We start from the raw sequence: 15,000 nt of genomic DNA on the forward strand, positions 1-15,000 counted from the left end.
TACATGGGTCTAACTGTTTATTTTGAGGGTGATATCTTCCAAACGTGTTTACAGCTTGTCCCTTTTCACTTTCAGTTTGTAAAGACATGGTAGGTGGGCATAATCTTTTTCAATGACCACTTACGAGTTTTCTCTTTCTTCCACTCTACCTATAGAAGGAAACAGGATGCACAAGTAAGATCAGAGGGGAAATCACATAGGAATTAGGATATGATCAAAATGGACAGGGCGGATTTGGACATCGTTGGTCTGAGGATAGTGCAAAGCTCCAGAAAAAATGGGGCTGGAAGCATAATGAAGCAGGGTGTCTGCCTTTTACTTGTCTCCTTTCATTAACCACAAGCAATCAAACATTCAACCAGCCAGAGAATCAGCCATGCAATGAAATCTGACTTCTGTTACTGTCTCACTTAGTAGTACCAGGCTAACACTTCTTTCTTTCTCTGGGTTTTTCCTCAGTACTAAGGTCCTGTTGGGGAGGAATGGGAGGAGAGCGATCACCTGGAAGGTTCATTGTCATGCAATCCAACTCTCTCATACACCAGCACAGAAGTTGTGAGTTGATAGAGTCTCTACTGCATGCTATGCACAGTTCAAGTGAGCCATAGCAGGGCCTAGTAATGGGCTCACTTAAGGGAAAGCTGGGCTTGGAGCTCTGCTACAGGAGAAGTGGCCACAACCTTCTCAAGAAATCTCCTTTCAGCCCAATGTATGATGTATTGAGTACTTTGACAAGGAGTTGCTGAACCATATCTGGGGACCTGATTTGTGTGAGAGCCTTTCACAGACCATTGATGCACTACAGTCCTCTGTAACTTGTGTGAGACCCTCCATGGATGGAGTCAGCATCACCAGCTTTTCACTGTTCAAAATGCTGCCAGCTAGACCTTTGGTTTCAATCTGTTTTCAACCTTGAAGAGACTGGTGGTCCATATTGATGGAGACTGTAATGGTGTCACTGATCTCATCAAATAGATCACCATCAGAAAGTCAACCAGTTGAGTTTGGTGACAACAGAGAGTGTGCTCCAGTCTGCTGTTGCTCCAAGCAGGGTCCAGCTCCCAGATGTCACCTGCCAGCAAAAGCAGCAATTCAATGGTCCTCACTTGAGCAACAGGAGTCTGCCACAATTAGGGAGCACCTTGTGCTGAAGATACAGCACTTAATGTTATCACTTCAAATTAGTTCAGTGCAGTCATCTTATTACAAAGGACGTGGCACATGAAAACACACCATTGGCCTAACCAGCCCTTGCCGTTGTTTATATTCCACTTGAATCCCTTCCCATCTTTTGTCATTTAAATTATTACCATCAGCCTCAATTACAGTCTCCTTCCTCTGTTCGTGTAGCCTCCCTTTGAATGTATCGAAGTTACATTCAAAGATTAGACTCTTCAGTTTTGACACTTCTGTCTGCAGTATGAACTCACTGCACCATACAAGTCTGCATTGTTACTTTGCCAACAATTGCTGGATGATCATTGACACCCTGCTCCTATCTTTCTTTCACCATAAGATGATGATGTGCTTTTTTGTCTTGTGAAGTTGTGCAATATGCAACCACGATATGTGATACCTTCAGTGGGATGCATCAGAGTGAGACCCCCCCGGTCCTATTCAAGCATCCAAACTACAGTTTCAGGAGGCCCATTGTTTGCTCATCAATAATGAGATAATAGGGGCCAAATGCTGTATTTTGCATTTTGTAATGATGGCTTATACTGTTATATAAAAAGCAAGTATTATGCTTGTAAAGTAAAATGTACTCACTTACAATTATGGGTCTCTGTACTTGTACAACTACAAATGCCAATGGCTATGTCTACATCCTGCATAAGAAAATCAGAATTTAACTGCAGCTTGCAGGGTCTAAAAACTGCAGAGATTTTAATACTTTTCTTTCTGCCTTTTAATATTGCTTTTAACTTGCTAAGAATAACTTAAATTTTGTCATTTTCATGTGGATATAAGCTATGAAATATTGGATCAATTATTTTGCTTCCTATCTGGAAAAATGTGCAAAGGGTTGGAGATACCAAAGTGTTATCATACCTTTTTTTACTTAATTGAAACATCTTTTCCTTTGTGAACAGAGGGATCTACAGGGTAGAGAGAGGAGGCAAGCAGGAACACAGGGACACAGACCATTCATCGATAATCACCCAAGAAAATGTATCCAATGTGCACACATTCATCCCATAACATTAAGAACATGCATGTGTAACACTCCCAAACCAAGCTAATTGAAAGTCTTGCACACACCACAGTCTATTAATGATTTTAAAAAAACTGCAGATGCTGAAAATCTGAAATAAAAACAGGAAATGCTGGAAACACTCAGCAGGTCAGGCAGCATCTATGGAAAGAGAAACAATTAAGGTTTCAAATCCAGGACCCTTCATCAGGACTGAGAAATAGAGAAATGTATTAGTCCAGGTCGCAGAGAAGACAGGGAAAGGGGATGAATGGAAGGAATTCCTCTGATAGGGTGAAATAATGTGTCAGCTAAGAGACAGTTAGTTTAGTCTTGCCCACTGAACTCATTTCTTTATACCTAGACTCTATCCTGTCTCCCCTTGTCTAGTGCCTTCCCACTTATATCTGGGACACCTCTCATGCTCTCCAATATTGCAACAACTTCCAATTCCCTGGTCCCAAGCAGCTCACCTTTACCATGGACATCCAGTCTCTCTACAGTTCCATTCCTCATCAGGAAGGTGTTACGGCCCTTTGTTTCTTTCCCAAACGAATACCCAACCAGTTTCCCTCCTCCGACACTCTCACCCATTTGGCAGAACTTGACCTTACCCTCAGCAACATCCCTTTCAATTCCTCCCACTTTCTGCAGATCAAAGAGGTAGCCATGGGCACCTGATACACCTGCCTTTACATTGGCTTCGTGAAATAGTCCTTGTTCCAAGCCTATTCCAGCACAACCTCTCCCAGCTCTCTCTCTGCTACATCAGTGACTGCATCAGTGCTGCTTCCTGCACTCATGCAGAACTCTTGATTTCATCACCTTTGCCACTAACTTTCACCCTGCCCTCAAATTCACCCAGACTATCTCTGACACTTGCCACTGACTTTTATAAATGCACCAACTCCCACAGCTACCTTGACTATACCTCTTCCCATCCTGCCTCCTACAAGGATGCATGCTTTTTTTAAATTTCTCCTTCTCTGACACATCTGTTCTCAAGATGGGTCCTTCTGCTCTAGAGCTTCTGAAATATCTTCCTTCTTCCAAAAGCGTGGCTTCCCCTCTGCTGTAGTTGATGGAACCCTCATGCATTTCCTCCATTTCCCACATGTCTGCTCTCACCCCCTCCCCAGACATAACAGCAACATGGTTCCCTTGGTCCTCACCTTTCACCTCACCAGCCACTGCATCCAACACATCATCCTCCACCATTTCAGCCAGCTCCAAAGTGATCCCACCAACAGTCACATCTTTCCCTCCTCTCTGTTCTGCTTGCTGAAGAAACCACTCACCTAAGGACTCCCTAAGCAACACATCCCTCCACACCCACCCCTCTCCATCCCCTGGCACTTCCCTTCAACCGTAGCAGGTGTCACACCTGTCCTCTCACCTCCTCCCTCACCGCCATCCTGGCCCTTCCAGGTGAGGCTGAAGTTCACCTGTACCTCTTCCAACTGGTCTACTGCATTCAGTGCTCATGATGTAGCCTCCCCTACATTGGTGAAACCAAGTGCAGACTAACCAACTGTTCTGTGGAGTACCTGTGATCTGTCCACAACGGCCATCTTGAGCTTCCAGTTGCATGTCACTTTAATTCTCCTTCCCACTCCCACACCGACATGTCTGTCCTCAGCCTTCTCCATTGTTGTGGTGATGACAAACGTAAATTGAAAGAATAACATCCTATATTCCATTTGGGTAGCTTACAAGCTATTGGTGTGAAATTTGAATTTTCCAATTTCAGGTGACCCACATTTCTAATGTTCTCCTCCCGCACACACTTACCCCTCCATCTACTTCTCCCTTTGTTCACCTCTCCCTTGCCCCTTTCCCCACCAGGTTTCATCTGCCCATCAACCCCTCCCCATCTGGTTCCAGTTATCAGCTACCAACCTCTATCCCACCCCCCTCAAACTGATAAATACTGGCAATCTTCCCTCTTCTCTCTCAGTCCTGATGCAGGTTCTCAACCCAAAATGTCGGCTTACATCTTTTGCCTCCACAGATGCTGCTTGACCCACTGAGTTCTTCCAGCGTTCTGTTTACTGTTCCAGATTCCAGCATCTGCACTCTCTTTTGTCTTCAAGAGACAGTTAACATTAGATTAAGCTTCCTTGCTTATGTTATTAATATAAATTGTGGAATATTGTATGATCTGGCCTACTGGGACATGCTCCTTTTGACTTGTTCATTGCTAACGGCTGACAGGACATTGACTTCCTTTATTTTTCCAGTCCTTTCACTCACTCAAACCAACCCCCATCTGAACTTACAGCACTCGGCTCACTAAGAAAAAACTCTGGCATTATTTTCAGTACAAACAGATTTTTTTGATAAACATCACAAAGACTCACAAGAAGGTGTTGAAATAGACAATTAGATTAAGCACTGGAATTTGGAATTGGTTTATTATTGTCACTTTTGCCGAGATACAGTGAAAAGCATGTCTTGCATACCGGTTCATACAGATTAATTCATTGCACAGTGCATTGAAGTAGTACAAGATAAAACAATACAGAATGCAGAATAAAGTGTAACGGCCACAGAGAAAATGCAGTGCAGGTAGACAATAGGGTGCAAAGTCATAACAAGGTAGATTGTGAGGGCAAGAGTCCATCTTATCATACTAGGGAATAGTTCAATATTCTCATAACAGTGGGATGGAAGCTGTCCTTGAACCTGGTATTACGTGCTTTCAGGCTTTTGTATCTTCTGCCCGATGGGAGAGGGGAGAAGAGAGAAGGTAAAGTGTGGTCCGTTGGCCTGTTTATAAAAGATTCCCATATTGTTAAGGTGATACACATGAAAACACTTAATCAGCTGTGAGATGCTTTTAGATATTCGTAGGATGTGGAAGATTTTTTACAGCCAGAAATATCAAATAAACGTAATCCTACATGGACACAAATAAGTTGATTCACTTAACATTTATGTCTTTGGTTGATAGAATTTTTAATTTGCACTTTGTAAATGCCCACATGAATTTTAATTGTAAGAAAGCCAAACACTAATAATTGCCTTGATTTTTCTAATAACATTGCCATGTTTGAAATCCAAAGCAGATTTACACAATTTCTCTTGATATGCTGCAAGGAAATCTAAGTGAGATTTCAACATTGAGGCAATGGAAAAAAAAACAGATTAAAACAAATTAATTAGCTGAACTGAAGGCAATTTATCCATTGCTGATGAGAAGAACCTTATCCAAAACATTTAGGTACTTCACGGCAAAATTTATATTCCTTCTTGAAGCCAATTCTATTATAACAAAATTTCAAAACTATCACATTTGATGAAAGAATTCTCTTTGATAGGGCTGGCTGTGTGCCAGTATATTTGCATTGCTTAGTCAACTACTCACAATTAACTTAATTCTGATTATTACATCAAAAGAGATGGTTAACCACATTGGAATAAAAGTATGATAAATTATTCAGCAGGAATGATCAACACTGAAAAGAGGTTTAATTAGTTATATGCTGTACAACATTTGCAATGGTCTCAATAGATTGGTAATATTATAATATTTAGGAAAGATAATCTAAAGCATTAGCAAAATCTGACCAAAAGCTGGCAAGGCATGCAAATCAAGGTGGTTTTTAAAGTAAAACACATCAAAGCATTCAGTTACAAATCTATTTTGATTTAAGACAATACCCAACTGCATTAGATATAGGAGAGCACCCAAAACTACACACATTGCTCTAACAGTAGCCTAACAACTGTTCAGGTTTATTTATGCTCTTGTACTTGATGTTTCTGCTTGTTTTGGACAAGCACTTCCATCTTTATGGCTTTATCTATAAGTGCTCACATTGTTATGGAATTTTATTGTTGAAACTCAACACCCATCTTTCCATCAATAGAATTTTGTGTCTTTGAATGTATATTTTCTTTTCAAGTGAATGAAATCCTCTTTTAAAGATGCTGTTAATTCACTAAAAATAAACAAGTTAAAATAGAGAAGATGTCATGGTGCCTTTACTTGAAGCCTTAATCTGCCTTATCTCTAACAGTAATTGTAGCGTAGGGTGCCCATTTGACAATCAGAAAAGTTTACGCCATTACACACAGCGATCATTAAAACAAGAATAAAATTATATACAGAAATAAGAAAGGAATTCTGTGTTCTCAGGAAATTGCTTCTACTTTGAAATTTACAATCTATAATATTTGTACAAATTATTACATTATCCCTCCTCACCTTTCTCTTTAAGTAACTCTTTTTCTAATAAGTACAATGTGGTTACCTGCAATAAGTTCATGTTTCTTCTCTAAGTATAGAGGGGGGCTTTAATAAACGCCTTAAAGGAGGAAAGAGTACAGAGCCAGAGTGGTTCTGGGAGAGAACTGCAAAGTGTAAGATCTTGGCAGCTAAAGACATAGCCATCAAGAATGGAGAAATTAAATTGAACCAGTGTTTTAATAATTAGAGTGTGTAACAACAAAGTTTTCTGATAGTCAAATGGGCACGCTATGCTGTATTCCATTAGAAGAGTGCAGGATCATTGAAAAGTTAGAGGGATGAGGGAGGTAGGAAGGGGAGAGACCATGGAGGAATTTGGAAAGGAGAGTTAATTTTTTTAAAAATAATGTGCTGCTTAAAAGACTGCCTGTGCCAGTCAGCAAGGACAAGTATGATGTGTTCTCAATATTTAGTGCATGTTAGAACATGAACAGCAGAGTTTACAAACAGCAGAGGGCAGGAGACTGACCAGGGGTGCATTGGAATAGTCAAGTCTAGAAGCAACATTCAGGACACAGAAGTTGTCTCAGTCACAGAAGAGTGAATCACTCCAAATTTCCAAAGTTATGTGAAACTATCCAGAAATGGTAGTCTTCCCTTTTCACTCCAGATAAAGCCAGTTGTCAATTGCAGCAGCTCTGCTGTGTAGAGTCCTTTCCTGCCTCTGATTATACCCCATCAAGGCACACATTGCATGAGATCTGAGAATCCCATTCCAGTTGACATCTTCATACAGAACTGAAGCCCAAATCAGAGTCTAAATGAAAATGGGGGACAGATGAGGATCTGTTAAAATAGTGGTAGGGCAGGGAGCCTGCCCACACAATGTCTGGCATAGGGATATTCTTTCTGTGGTTTCAGACTGAGTTTCAGCAATGACAGACAACACATCAAGGTGCAGAATCTATTACTGTCAATTATCAGTGAGTCATTTTGTCACTCACCATTGGTTATGAGGGAAGAACAGGTGCAATTTCATGGAGTTATTAGTCACTTGTGCATTCTGAGATATTCCCTCTGTGAATCTTTTCTGGCCCTTGTTTCCCCCTGCTCACCGGTTTACAAAGGTGATCTGTTTCTCAGGATGTCTACAACAGGTATGGGCATATAGCTATGATCAATGATGATCCAACAAAGATCAACAAACTTTTATAGGCTAATAAAGAAAATATTGAAGAGCGCATATTACCAGCTGTAACATTGCCAGGGATCATGTGGTCAGATCACATGATCAAACCTCTAGCAATTCTTCCTACCAATGAAAATGACTTTTTCCCCAATGGTGTTAGCAGTCACAATTAAATGTTTTTGTTGAAGTGCCTCATATTTTATTTTCTTCTATTTTACATTCCTATGCCTACTGATTTCAATTTATTCAAAGGCCAAAAACAGACCTACTTTGCCAAGAGGCTGGTTAAAAATATAAAACAAAATCTGTCACTGTAAGCTTGTTCCAGCTTGAAACAGATGGAGTTCACTTAGTGAACCATACCATCTCAGGTGGTCTGCCAACATTTCTGTTCTATTTGGAACTATCCCAGTGGTATTAAGTGGACATTACATAGCAAGTTTGTATATGTGGGCGTAAAGATACAGCTTTACTGTGAAAAACAAGGCCACATTCTGTGACAAACCAGTATGTCGCCTCAATATAAGCACACTTCACTTCTGGATCTTGTGGTGTGATACTTTATTTCTGGTACTTGGATTTGTATTCTGCCCAAATGTGAAAGGCTTTTGTGCTTGTTGGCAATTAGCAAACCCAGTAAGTTTAATTCAGTCTGACTATTATTTTCTACTAGGCCCACAGCACAAAATTACCACTAATGCTCTCCAAATAGGTACTCTCAAAGATGGCATCAGAATATGGAAATAGAAAACACTATACTAATGTGGGACAGTTAGTCAGGTCTGGCATTGGGCATGATGAGTCCCAAGGCAGAAACTAAATGGGCCCATGCATAATCTCCCTACTCACTCACTCACTCACAGACTGGATTTCCACAATTTCATCAATATCACACTGTTAAATGATTACCACTGATGCTACTACATGCTCAGAAACAGAGATATTACATTATTTATGATGTTTCATCAATTACATATTTTTTTGCTTTCATTTTATGCCCAGAGTTTCAAACAATTTGGGTTAAAGCATTGGGATCCAAAGGCAATTGCCATTTGGTCTGCTTTAAGAGTATACTTTCACACTAGCAAAGGCATGTGTTCTACTTTTCAGTATTTTATTAGATTTATCTCTACATAAAAATAGAATGTAAAAGAATATATTGTAAGTCAATATGTTATATGGTGCCGGAAGGACTTAATATTCATACACAGTGCTGATATTTTTCATGAAACCAAAAATTCCTGTATTGTAATCCATATTGGCAATTATCTAAAACCATGTCTGACCACCATACTTATGCTCCTTACTACATAAGGATGGATGTATCAGTGCAATGCCAATAGTTGCAACACTTTTAGAAAAACAGAGACATTTTAGAATGAAGTAAATTTGTGACTTCCCTGCAATTTATGAAAGCCTTGCAAGCTTAATAGTAATATGGTTGTCTGATAAATTCCTGTCTCTTTCTTGAATATATAGTCAAGCTTGTTATTCTCTAGCAAAAGTGACATATATTTGCTATAGAGAAACTCTTCAAACTTCAAATAAATCCTTGATCTTTCTTACCTTAAACCAGTTCTAATTTTAAACAGTGCAGAGGCAGGATTCAGAGAAAATCCTTTAAAAATAGCAACCAAATTCAACAATATTTATCATAATGTAAAAGTTATTTCAAGTATAAAAACAGAAATTCCATCTGCGTTCGCAGATATTTTTACCAAAATTATTAAAAACAGAAATTGCAGAAGTTTACTTGGAAGCATCCCTTGAGAAAATATTGGTGAACTCTCTTCTTGAATTGCTGCAATCTTTAGGTCCCTCAGTGCTAGATGCAAGAATGAGGACTGAATTAAATAATGGATCTTGGTCCAATTATCCCTCTTCCCTTCTACCTCTCTTCATTTGATGGTTCAATGGAACATCACCAGTAGCCTGTCCTGGTCCAACCACGTAGATGCCACGATCAAGAAAGCTCACCAGCGCCTCTACTTCCTAAAGAAATTTGGCATGTCCCCTTTGACGCTCACCAACTTTTATCGAGCACCATAGAAAGCATCCTATCTGGATGCATCACGGCTTGGTATGGCAACTGCTCTGCCTAGAACCGCGAAAAACTGTAGAGGGTTGTGGACACAGCTCAGAACATCATAGAAACCAGCCTCCCCACCATGGACACATAGGACTATTGAATGGTTGCCTTGTACGATAAGATGGCCTCTTCTCACAATCTACCTCACTGTGACCTTGCACCTCACTGTCTACCTGCACTGCATCTTCTATATAGCTGTTACATTTTATTCTGCATTCTGTTATTATCTTTACCTTGTACTACCTCAATGTATTTTTGTAATGAATTGTTCTGTATGGATGACATGCAAGACAAATTTTTCACTGTACCTCAGTACATGTGACAATAATAAACCAATTTACCAATCTAGAAATTTATTAAACACATAAAATAATGATGGCTGCACATTGTACTCTGCCTCCAACATTTGTTTTGAATTTTAGTAGCAAGACACAATGCAATACTGTTACTTATTACATATTTAGCACAACTAACTGAGAATGAATATCTAATTGTGCAAGAACTCCCATAACAACTTTTCCCATTGTAAGTTGTTACGCAAACATTTATAATGGTTGCTGACTGCAAATTTCTCTGATAGTAATTTTGCCTAAATTCTGTGTCTTCTGCTCCGTCACTATTAGTTCAGAGAATTATGACTTCATCACAGCAGAAGGGAGACAGTTTGAACCATTGAGCCCGTGCTATCTCTCTACAATCCACTTTGTCCCACTCCCTCACTCCTTCCCCTCAGCTCTGCAGTTTTTCTTCTCAATTATCTCACCAGTTTCCTTTTGACAGCAGGGATTGAATCAGCTTCCTCCATTCTTTCAGGCAAGTCACTTCCATGTCATGACCACTCACTGGGTGGAAAGGTTTTTTCATGCCCTACGTAAATTTTTTTCCAACTACCTTAAATCTGTTTCCTCTCATTCTCAAGTATTCCAACAATGGAAGCTTGGTTGAAGTTTGAGAAATTCCAAAGATTCAGCCCGCTCTACTTTCTAAGTTAATTTCAATCACAACAAACTTGTTTCACATCTTTCAGATCAATTCTAGATAGGGCATTATATTAAAGCTCAGTACATGACACAAGAATGGGGACTAAATACAATGATCAACCCTGGTCTGAGTGGCGTTCACCCCTTTGACTTCACTTCATCCGATGGCTTAATTTGTCTCAGTTCTATCCACCTCTCCCCCCAAAGCCTATCATCACACTGGGTAACCACCACAAGAGATTGCATGTCCTTGTTTGAGCAGCTCAGTGCACAGCTGGTAGAACTGCTGCCTCACAGCTCCACAGGGACTGGTGTTCAATTCTCCCTGTGACCACATGGGTTTCCTCGGGGTACTCCAGTTTCCTCCCACATCCCAAAAGAATGTGGGTTGGAGGTTAATTGCCCACTGTAAATTACCGCAGTGTGTAGGTGAGTGGTAAAATCTGGGAGGAGTTGGTGGGAATGTATGGATAATACAATGGGATCCATGTAAATGGGTGCTTGATAGTCAACACGGACTCAGTGGGCCAAAGGGCCTGTTTCTGTGCTGTATGAGCCAATGATATGTGCGGTGTCCGAACCACCTACACTGCAATTACATTGAAAATTCTTAAACCTGTACATCAGTAAGTTCTTATTTCCCCATTCTGACCTTTAAATAGTGACATTCACTTGTTGGACACAAAGTAAAAGTAACAGATCACACTGCTGTTATAAACCCCACCTGATTTTCCTTTCAGTTGGTGTCAACACACAGATATTTCAAGACACAAGTTTTTCTACTGCTATTAGCAAATGTTTCAAGGTAAGTCTGAAGGCTACATAGGGGTCAGTACTCTCATAAGACATTTGGTATTCAATTGTATTTGTACACTTGTAACTGATTAAAATACCTTTCAATTCATAATGTTAACTGTGACATTATAGATGAAGATTGATATGATACTGAGAATTCACAACACACCCATTAAAATCATTTGACAACAATTAGATCGTGTTATTAATCAGCACTTTGATTCCATTCCTTGTATGATATCAATCAAGATTTCAACATGTGGCAGCAAATCTTACATTGATGACGAGTAGCCATTATCTACTGAATGGCAGAAGAGCTTTCGTCAAATAAGCTACTTAAGTTAACATTAGTATGGATTTTAAGGTAGCTAATGAAAGCAGAAATTATTGAAAGTACTGAGCAGTTCAAACAGAATCTATGGAGTGAGAAACACAAATTTCATCGACGTGGAACATTCATTCCATTGCTTTGTCCAAAGATTTCATTATTTTCAGTATTTTCAGTTTTTATTTAAAATTTCCAGTGTCTGTTTTTCTGGATTACTATAGTTAATTTTATGTATTATATACATCAGTGAATAAAACACAGGAAAATGCAGATTGTTCTGTATACTAAGAAGCTGAAACACATTACTTCAGCTCAGGGAAGAGTTGCTTTAAGCATAGCAGCAAAATAAATTGACATAACTCCCACTCCATGCTAAATTATCTAGCAGGTGTTTAATTATTTTATCTTCTCACATTCAAATCAGTGAGTGGAACTGGAATAATGTCAATAACTACAAATGAAATACAGCTTCCTTATTTTCTACTGCTCCCTGCTGCCAGAAAACACATCAAATTTGACAATATTGCATTGCTTCTTAATTTGCAAGCTAATCCAATCAGTGCTTTACTGTTCCAATATTTATTATGTCCTTCACAGAACTTGTGAAGGATACAAGTTGGCTTGTCTCTAATAGGGACCCAGACTCAGTATTACACAGACAAGTGAAAAGCCCACGGCTGCCTTGAACTTGGCCCTGAGGTTTTGTTAGTGAGCTGCTGAAATTACATTGAATAATCTTCCTCACCCTGATCTTCTAGGGCCTAGTTCATCCATATACACACTGAAAGTGCTGAACTTTGGGCCATTTCCTTCACCAGCAGTAGCAGGTGAGACCTCATAGTGAAGCTGCAACAGGTAACTTGCAGAAATGGAGGTGGTTACAGTGAGTGGATATGATAACACAGTGGTTAAGTTCATGGACCAGTATCCAGAGACTTAGAACAGCACAGTATAGGCCCTTTGGCCCACAATGTTGTGCCAACATTTTATCCTGCTCTAAGATCCATCTAACCCTTCACTCCCACATAGCCACATGAATGATAGAAAAATGAAGGGCTATCTGAAAGTCTCTTAAATGTCCCTAATGTATCTGCCTCCACCACCTCTGCCAGCAGTGCATTCCACACACCCACCACTGTGTAAAAAAACTCGGCTCTTACATCCCCCCTGTACCTTCCTCCAATTACCTTAAAATTATGCCCCCTTATGTGAGCCACTTTTGCCCTAGGAAAAAGTCTGTCCACTCAATCTGCCTCTTACCATCTTGTACACCTCTATCAAGTCACCTCTCATCCTTCTTTGCTCCAAAGAGAAAAGCCCTAGCTCACTCAACCTATCCTCATAAGACATGCTCTCCAATCCAGGCAACATCCTGGTAAATCTCCTCTGCATCCTCTCAGGATTTCAGGGACAAAGTTCAAATCCCAGTATGGCATCTGGAGAACTTAAATAATATGGAGTTTATAAACAAAATTTGCTTTGGTAACCATGAACGTACTGAATTGTTACAGCTTTACTAACATCCTTCAGGGAAGTAAATCCACCACCTTTACCTGACCTGGTCTGTTTGTAACTCCATGCCCCAACCAATATGGTTGCCTCCTAACTGCACAAGGACAACAAATGCTGACATTGCCAGCTACATCCACAATCTGTGGCTGAATATATAACAAAATAAATTTTAAGAGAAATCTTAGCTTCCTAAGTGGAGCTGATTCTCTAAATATCAGGATAACACATTTAACAATGAACATGGGGAACAGGTCCGAGTGAGTTGTCACTACAAATACATCTACCAGCATTGCACACATTTTACATCAGATCTCTTCTGATAGGATTTACTGCGTTAACTGATTTCACCCAGGGATCAGCCTGCTGCAAGTGGGTTCAGGGAGAGGACTCAGGGATGCCGTGTTTTCCCTTTATAGATGTTAATTGACATTTCACTTCAGATCTCCAGCAGCTTTGGGTTTTTGTTTCCTTCTCATCCCTTGTTACCATCACATAATTGTGGATGATAGTTTATAACTCTGCACATGGGACAAGAACACAATTAAGCTGGGCTAGTATTGGTTCAATCATATCTCAAGCAATTAGGAACATGGAGAACTTCTTAAGGTAGTCAGGTGCTAAAGGATTTTTTTAAAAAATTCACATTGAACAGATGGGTGAATAAACTAAGACAGCAACACATTATAGATTACTGTACAAAATTTTATTACAGAGTTAAAAGTTCATAGTTTTCAGTTTAAAATACATATGCTATAGGTTTTCATTTAGCAAAATCCCCAATATTAATAACATGAAATGAGCTAAATTAAAGTTTACTTTTTATTTTTGCCTGTATTCCACAAAATGCTTCTCAAATTCCACTACAGTTTGTGTTTAAAAACTGTGTCTGACTTCCAATTATCAGGGTATGAAGCACATTATTTCTATAGGGTGCATTAATTGATCACATTGTCAAGTTTCCCCATACTGATTGTCCTTAACAGTCATTGTGCTTTTAAATATTTGCATAATATTACCATGGTTTGGTACAAGAACATTGCAAGAACACAAAATTGATAATTTTGAAACTTAGCATGCTGGAATACAGATGGGACAAAACAATCATGCATAAATTACATCTCAATTCATATCTTTCTCTACTGACCGTTAATAACATGCACTAGCTGTAAAAACATTCTGTCCCATGAAGCTGTGACTAATTTTTAATGCAGACTTTGCTTTATCCTCTCTCACCATAAGGAAAGTTGTAATCTGCAGAAAAAAATAATCAGTGAAAAATCTGTCGCACGTCCTTTATCCCCCTTCTCTCAAAAGTAGAGGAATTTTAAATAGTACAAATGCATCAAAGCACTTCATGCTATAAATATTTAGAAGTGTTACAAATTAGCTGTTCAGGGATTTCCTGAGCCACTGGAACAGCTCATCTTCTAACTGGTCGTGCCATCGAGCGTTTGCTTCCACAATTTCAATGGCTTGTGCGAATGAGACATCATCTTCCTTTCTGAGGTTCTTTACAAAGCCCTTAAGCTGCAAAATTGGAAGCCTGTCATTGAATTGCAAAAAATTTGCTGAGGTAAACAAGCCTAGCTTGAGATATTGAAGTACTAACCTGTACTCTGTTGTATGTGCTATACACCTGATGTAACAAATGTATATGCATTGAACTGCATTCTGAAATTCACTTCCATGGACTTCAGAAGCAAAGCTTATTGTGCATACAT

The 15,000-nt window shown here is 39.4% G+C and overlaps 1 protein-coding gene across 1 annotated transcript in view; it reads right to left on the minus strand.

Moving 5' to 3' along the window:
• Positions 1-13,962: 13,962 nt before the first annotated feature.
• LOC127578364 (thyrotropin-releasing hormone-degrading ectoenzyme-like) overlaps positions 13,963-15,000 on the minus strand; it is an 87,720-nt gene continuing 86,682 nt past the window's right edge. Inside the window, 1 exon segment of the mRNA XM_052030306.1 lies at positions 13,963-14,806. Coding sequence (XP_051886266.1) covers positions 14,663-14,806 — 144 coding nt within the window. The 3' untranslated portion in view covers positions 13,963-14,662.

The sequence above is a fragment of the Pristis pectinata genome, chromosome 15 (genome assembly GCF_009764475.1).
Source record: "Pristis pectinata isolate sPriPec2 chromosome 15, sPriPec2.1.pri, whole genome shotgun sequence".
Taxonomy (NCBI): domain Eukaryota; kingdom Metazoa; phylum Chordata; class Chondrichthyes; order Rhinopristiformes; family Pristidae; genus Pristis; species Pristis pectinata.